The sequence below is a fragment of the Emys orbicularis genome, chromosome 3 (assembly GCF_028017835.1).
Source record: "Emys orbicularis isolate rEmyOrb1 chromosome 3, rEmyOrb1.hap1, whole genome shotgun sequence".
Lineage (NCBI taxonomy): Eukaryota > Metazoa > Chordata > Testudines > Emydidae > Emys > Emys orbicularis.
This window is the reverse complement of record NC_088685.1, coordinates 214,029,051-214,036,266: the sequence shown is the minus strand read 5'-3', so window position 1 is coordinate 214,036,266 and position 7,216 is coordinate 214,029,051. Positions and strand designations below refer to the sequence as shown.

The following is a 7,216-nucleotide window of genomic DNA, read 5'->3' as shown; positions in this document are numbered from 1 at the left end:
TCCCTGAAGGAGACGGGATGAAGAGAGGAGAGGACTTGCAGAGAGGGGTAATCAAAAGCGTCTGAGGCCTGGTCCCTGGCATCCCCTCTGACTTGTCTGTGGGGGTGGGGCTCTAAGCAGCTTCTCGCCATTGTAGCTCCCCTGGGCCAGGCTGTGACACTCACCAAGGCTCTGCTCTTCTCTCGTTGCTAGGCGGGCGTTTGTAGGTGAAGGACTATGTCCACAATGGTGTACCCAAGGGAGGAGAAGCTGGACAAGCTGAGCCAGGAGGAGATCATTTGCAACACCAAGCTGGTGATGCAGGGGCTGGAGGCCCTGAAGAACGAGCACAACTCCATCCTGCACAGCCTGCTGGAGACCATCAAGTGTCTGAAGAAGGATGAGGAGGCCAACCTGGTGCATGAGAAATCCAATCTGCTCCGCAAGTCGGTGGAGATGATTGAGCTGGGGCTTGGGGAGGCTCAGGTGAGCGACCGGGAGGCATGGTAGCAAGCACATGGGTAGGGGTCACCCAGGGGTCTGGCATAGGAGGGCAGACACAGTACCGTGCCATCCCCAGGGGCTGCAGAATCCTCTGCCAGATCTGAGCCTGGCAATGACTAACCTCTGTCTGGAGAGGCAGATGAGGCCAGGGTGCAGCGTAGTGGGGCAGCCTTGGGGAGAGGCTGTGCTGGTTCTCCTGCTGGATTGATGATGTTGCCGTTGGCTCTCTTGGCCCAGGTGATGATGGCTCTGTCCAGCCACCTGAATGCAGTGGAGTCAGAGAAGCAGAAGCTGCGCGCCCAGGTGCGGCGACTGTGCCAGGAGAACCAGTGGCTGCGAGACGAGCTGGCCAACACCCAGCAGAAGCTGCAGCGCAGTGAGCAGACAGTGGCCCAGCTGGAGGAGGAGAAGAAGCACCTGGAGTTCATGAACCAGCTGAAGAAATACGATGAGGACGTCTCACCATCGGTAAAAGTCATTGCTGCAGGGGGCGCTAACTCCCAGAGCTATCCCACAGGGCTGAGCCGAGGGATGGACGGGCCTCCAGGAGTGCCCGGCCTCCGTGGCTTGTGCTCTGGACATCCGGCAGTGTGTGTCAGTCATGCCCCTCGGGACTCCTCAAGCCCCAAAAGGGGAGTGCGCTTTCACCTGCCTGAACCAGGGCCTGTCTGCTAAGGAGCCAGCTGTGATGTGGGACCCTGCTGCCAGGACTGGGAGTGAGACTCGGGGTGGGCTCACTGACCATGGGGCGACTGGGCCCATGGGGTGGGGGGAGCACCTGCCTGACCTCAGCGGGGACTGGACCCTGCACAGGGTGGGGTGGGGAGCTGTCTTACTAGGGTGCTGGCACTTTACACTGATGGTTCTTCCCCTCCCCCTGCCAGGAGGAGAAGGAAGGGGACTCCACAAAGGACTCTCTGGATGATCTGTTCCCGAACGAAGAAGAGGAACACGGCCCAGGAAGTAAGTGGTTCCAGTCCCCCCTACCCCATCCTCCCACCTTCTCCTGTGGTCTGTCTGCTAGGGCCTGTAATAAGAGCCCTGGCTGGTTTGAGGTGAGTGGGTAGCCCAGCCTGGCTGGTGCTGTGAGCCCAAGTGGCGTGCTGCCCTGCTCTGTGCCCACCACCGGCCTGGTTACTCGTGTGTGTGTGTTTGCAGTGCCCCACCAGCACAGCAGTGCGGCGGCAGCTGCCCAGCAGGGTGGCTATGAGATCCCAGCACGCCTGCGCACCCTCCACAACCTGGTGATCCAGTACGCCTCGCAGGGGCGCTACGAGGTAGCTGTGCCACTCTGCAAGCAGGCACTGGAGGACCTGGAAAAGACATCAGGCCACGACCACCCCGATGTGGCCACCATGCTCAACATTCTGGCACTGGTGTACAGGTGAGCGTTGGGGTGGGGAGCAGGGCCCTGCCACTTCTTCCCCATCTACCAGTGCAGGAGTCTGGCAAATGTGGGGCTCCTGCATCTGGCAGAGTCTCCCTTTGGAAACTGCTTGGGGTCAGGTGATGGCCATGAAGCCCAGGCCCCATTAGCCTGGGGTGGGCTTTGCAGAAAGCCATGGGAGGGCTGGGATTTGGGGAGAGCTGTAGGGCATGGGGAGGGATGGGAGAGGGCAGGCTGGAATGGGGTGAGAGCTGTGGTTGGTGAGGCTGATTGGGAATTGGAAAAAGCTGCAGGGTTGTCCCAGGCGCCGCGTGCTCAGAGTCCCAGCACTCTAGACCTGCACCGTGATACACTGACTTTGTGCTGCAGGGATCAGAATAAATACAAAGAGGCAGCCCATCTGCTGAACGACGCACTCTCCATTCGTGAGAAGACACTGGGGAAAGACCACCCTGCAGTGAGTATCTGCTGCCCTGGCCCTGGGGACACATGTCCCCTGCTGGCAGGGGAGTGGGGGCCAGGTGGGCAGGAGGCATGTCATGTCCCCCCCCCCCCCCCATTCTCTGTGATTCACATGGCTGGGCTGCTCACTGATTGCACAAGAGGCTGCCATGGAAAGCCCCGGGTGGCAAGGAATGGGGCTCAGGCACTGGCCATGGAGCACCCCTTGGCATTCTGCCCCTCTACACCGTGCCAGGGGATCAGATGAGGGCACATGCAGTCCCAGTCCTGACTCCAGCACTTCTGGGAGGAGTTTGGGTTTTACCCTGGGCATCCTGGATACCTCTGTGCTGCTTCCCTAACGCGCTGGGCAGCGTTGCTGTGTGCTGCCAAGCGGCTGCAATGGTGATTGCAAATGGCCTTGCTCCCCAGGCACATTCCTTCTGGTTCCTTCTCACTTCAGTGGGGTGGGGCTTGTTCCTGTAGGTGGCCGCGACCCTCAACAATCTGGCTGTTCTTTATGGCAAGAGAGGAAAGTACAAGGAGGCAGAGCCGCTGTGCAAGCGAGCCCTGGAGATCCGCGAGAAGGTACCAGCCTGAGCCCTCCATGTGTGTACATATACACCCTCACCCCTCTTGATGGGCTGCTCCCCATCCCTGAGATCTGGGAGAAGGTATCAGCATCGCCCTCCCGCGACTCCTCCTAGCAGTTGGCCCGGGGTGGGAGGGCGGGGAGATGAGTTCATGATTCGAGGACTTCAGTAACTCAGCCAGAGGCGAGGGGTCTATTATAGCAGGGGGTGGGTGAGGTTCTGTGGCCTGCAGTGTGCAGGAGGTCAGACTAGATGATCATGATGGTCCCTTCTGGCCTTAAAGTCTGAGTCCCCAATGCCCTGAAAAACATCCATCAGGTCCCTGTAGTTACCCCCTGCCCCCAGTGCGTTGACCTCTGCCACCTGCTCTCCTGCCTCCAGCTTTGTTTTGTAGTGCCAGAGTCTCCATCTCCATTCACTGCCTATGGACCTTTTCTTGAATCCCCCTGGTATTTGGCCACCACGTAGCTACAGGCCATGCCCCTGAGGGACCGGCTGGAGTCTACTTTTCCCCTGCCTTTTAGCTTCTGGGAGTGCTGGGAAAGGGCTGGCATGCTAGAGTTTCCCTCAGTAGAGTAGGGCATTCCCAGGAGTCCAAGGAGGGGCAGCCATGGTGTCCCCATGGGGCCTGCAGTGATCCTGAAGGGGTTGCTGTCTGAGGCCTCCCTTCTCTGGCTTCTCCAGGTTCTAGGCAAAGACCATCCAGATGTGGCCAAGCAGCTGAACAACCTGGCACTGCTGTGCCAGAACCAGGGCAAATACGAGGAGGTAGAGTACTACTACCGCCGAGCGCTGGAGATCTACGAGAGCCGCCTGGGCCACGACGACCCCAATGTGGCCAAGACCAAGAACAACTTGGTGCGTCTGCAGGGAGAGGGGGGCTGTCTGGGTGGCATCTGGGTCAGTGGGGGAGGAGCTGGGAGAGCTGACTGGGGCGGGGGGGTCCAGGGGGTATTCATGGTCCCATGTGGCCCAGTGGGGCTTGACAAACTCTCTCTGTTGGCTGCAGGCCTCCTGCTACCTGAAACAAGGCAAATACAAGGATGCTGAGGTGCTGTACAAGGAGATCCTCACCCGCGCCCATGTGAAGGAGTTTGGCTCTGTGGATGGTACGTACAGCTGGAAATGGTTGGGGGAAGTGGGGAGCCTGGCCATAGCTCTCATTCCAGCTGTGGGACTGGCTCTATGCAGTGTCCCCTCCGCTGGCAGGGCGAGTCCCTGCAAAGCCTGCTGCGCTCTGCACCCTGCCTGGGCTTGTCTCTGTGCAGTTCACCGCTCTCAGCCACCTGACTGGGAAGGGAGAGGGCCCCCGCTCCCCTGCAGGGCTGGCACCACGAGATCTAACCAAAGACCTTGCAGGGCACAGTGACACTGTACAGTGTGGCGAACAGCTGTCCTTGCGCTGCCATCCCTCGGCATGGCACCACCCTGCCCCTCTCCCTCAACCATACAGAGTGGCTGGAGGCTTTCCCTGGGCTAAGGGGAAGGTCATTTATGTGTGCAGAGCAGGTCAGTGACTATGAAACCAGCAAGGGATTAGCAGCCCACGAGCAGGGGATGCAGCCCCTACTGGGGTTGGGGAGAGCCCCACAGGCAGTGTCCCGTGGAGAGAGCCGGAGAGGTGCGTTCTGAAGCCAGTGCCCCAGGATCCTGGCTGGTTCTAGGTGGGGAGTGGGGCTGCAGCGTGTGCCAGGTGCATAGGTGGGTAGGGCGGAGCTCCGGAGCGAGGTTGTGAACAGCACTCTGTTGTGTTTTGCCCCACAGATGAGCACAAGCCGATCTGGATGCACGCGGAGGAGAGGGAGGAGATGAGCAAGGTGAGGGTAAGAGGTCAGATCAGCACAGCCTCTGACAGTGGAGACAGCCCAGTGGCTCAGCTTTTATGCTGGGGGTGGGGAGGGTCCTGTCCTGGGAGCTGGAGTCTCTTCTCTTCCCTAGGGACGGGAGGGGAGTCTCTGCTTTCTGTAACCCCTCTAGAGCAGCAGATGCTGCAGCTGGTCACAGCTAGCAGGGGAGGGGCAGCTGGGGCAGGGCGTAGGCATAGGGAGGGAGGCAGGGTGCTGCAGCTGGGCAGGGGCGTGGCAGAGGGGGAGGTGCTGCAATTGCTCTCTTGTGCCTGTGTGGGAAGGAGAGCTGTGCTCTGGCCGGGGGGAGGCCCGCTGTGTGTCTAGCTGTGCCTGCATGTTTTCTCTTTGCTTGTAGTGCTCTCCCTAGGACACGCTGGACAGCGGAAGATGGCAGAATGACAGCGTGTTTCTGTGCCAGAGACTTAGCTTCCAGCCCCAAAGGGCCTCGAAAATCCAGCTCACTCCTGGGTTAGCCCATAAGGCTGATCAGGAGAAAGGGAACCTGAGAGGAGAGGCAGACAGGCCTGGGAAGAGGCTGCAGTCTGCTGCCTCCATCATCTCCCCCAGAGAACCTTCTGCCGTGTGCTGCTGGAGCCAGAATGGGACCTAGAGTTCTCCCCGGCACCCTGGTCCTTCCAGCCCAGCTCTGAGTGAGGGCAACGCAAACCTTGCCGGCATCTAGAGCCCCAGAGAGCACAGGGCCTTCCTTGGGAGCCAGGCTGCCTTCCTCGGGGCAGTGGGCAGCAGCCCTGGCTCCCTGGCGAATGGGAATTGACCCCGGCAGTTGTGAGAGGCAGGTGCACTGCTGAGATGGACTGAGCTAAACAGACATACGGAGCAGGTGTCCCTTCTTATGCAGCAGGCAAGACGCAGGCGCCCCAGCACACCTCCCTTACCCCCTCTGTGCAAATGCAGCAGGGAGGCCTCTCGCCTGTGTGCACAGACCCTGTACCGGGAGCCGGCAGTCAGGATTGGCAGAGTCGTCATCTAGGTGGCCAGGCTGGAGTTTGAGGGCTTGAGTAACAAACTCTAAATGCTGCAGGTGCTGGGCCCCTCTGAGATCCCACCCTGTGTCTGGAAGCTGTCCCAGCTTCTATCCTGCACAGCGCAATCTAGTCTAGAGCCTCTGTGCTCCCCAAGCTGCAATCTCTTCACCTCCCAGTGTAGTCCCTGTAGGATGCTGAGGACCCCTTGAGAAGCAGAGCACCATGCGGGGCAGGACTGCAGAGACTAGCACACAAGCTGTAAAGAATCATGGTGGCAGTGCCATTGCTGCTCTAAGCCAGTTCGCCCCTTGGGTGCTCTGTGCTGCCTGCACCCACTGCTCCACCTAAGCAGGGTGGTGGCCCCTGGGCCATGCTGCCAAGAGCCTGCTGGGTTGATACCAGCATTTATTGTATCGATGGTCAGTTACAGGTCAGCTGGCTGTGCAGATAGCCTGGGCTAGACAAGGCCTCTGGGAAAGAGGAGGGATTGTCATGGCAAGATTTCTAGCACCCGATAGCATTTGCGGGGTCTCCTCCAGTGGGGGTGCCAGTTCTGAGCAGTGAGGAGTTAGCTGTGGAGGAGGGAGAGCCTTTTTGGCTCCAGCTGGGTTCTGTCGCTGAGGCCTTTTGTGGATGGCTAAATCCAAGCGTAGGGTTTGGAGCTATTGTTGGAGCTTGTTAATGTCTCCCGAAAGGAGGGCTGGTGCCAACTCTTGCCACTGGTGGCTGTGCTGAATGTCAGCCTGCCTGTAAGCAGACTTTGGGAGCTGGGCGATGGAAAAGGTGGTGGTGGCATTGCTTGGAGGCCTGCTGCAACTTTTCCATCCCTGCCCATCTGTCCTAGCGCTGTGCAGGGCTTCGAGATGATCCAGCCATGGATGAAGGTCAGTTGACCATGCTGAGCCCATTAGGTCTGTTAGCTGCCTTTGATGCCATTGCCCATACAGTTCTGTTGACTCCATTGTGGCCCCTGACTGGGGTGACTGCGCTTGCTCCTGAGAGTTTCTGCACCTGGCTGCTTTGTCACCTAGGCTGAGGCCACTGCTGTGCAGAGCTCCACAGGGTACTGTTGTGTCCCCCCTCCTCCATGTGTAGGTGAGGTTCTGGAGGTTGCAGTGCCACCTGCCCAGATGGTGCAGGGTCAGTGCTCTCCTAGGGCTGGCTGAGAGCTGGCTGGCTGGAGGCTCACCCAGAGAAGAGATGGTGCTGGTGGTGTTTAAGGGGCCGATCTCTAGAGATTGACAGATGACATGTGGCCACCTCTTGTCAGTGGAGCTTGCTGCTCGGCTGCTTTCAGGGTATGTTGCTACGCGGAGGCCTGCCTGCGCTGCTAGCCTTGGTGTGCGGGGTTGCTGATTGGAGCGGCTCCGTGTCCTGTGCATTCCGGGGCTCCATGGCCAGGTACACGGTGAGCCCTGGCTCGCTGGCTCAGAGATGAGGAGCCTGACAGGGTATGTAAGGGGGTCTGGCGAGCCTGCA

General features: G+C 59.5%; 1 protein-coding gene across 3 annotated transcripts in view; it reads left to right on the top strand.

Moving 5' to 3' along the window:
- The first annotated feature begins 216 nt into the window (after positions 1-216).
- The window catches only part of KLC4 (kinesin light chain 4), a 33,243-nt gene continuing 26,243 nt past the window's right edge, over positions 217-7,216 (top strand). For 2 of the 3 annotated variants that reach the window (XM_065401947.1, XM_065401946.1), the window contains exons 1-9: positions 217-465; positions 721-951; positions 1,368-1,446; positions 1,642-1,867; positions 2,240-2,327; positions 2,798-2,899; positions 3,589-3,762; positions 3,914-4,013; positions 4,669-4,721. In XM_065401947.1, the coding sequence (XP_065258019.1) occupies positions 217-465; positions 721-951; positions 1,368-1,446; positions 1,642-1,867; positions 2,240-2,327; positions 2,798-2,899; positions 3,589-3,762; positions 3,914-4,013; positions 4,669-4,721 (1,302 nt within the window). Of the gene's footprint in view, positions 466-720; positions 952-1,367; positions 1,451-1,641; positions 1,868-2,239; positions 2,328-2,797; positions 2,900-3,588; positions 3,763-3,913; positions 4,014-4,668; positions 4,728-5,955; positions 5,962-7,216 lie in introns of all 3 variants that reach the window. The other variant, XM_065401948.1, reaches the window with a different exon arrangement.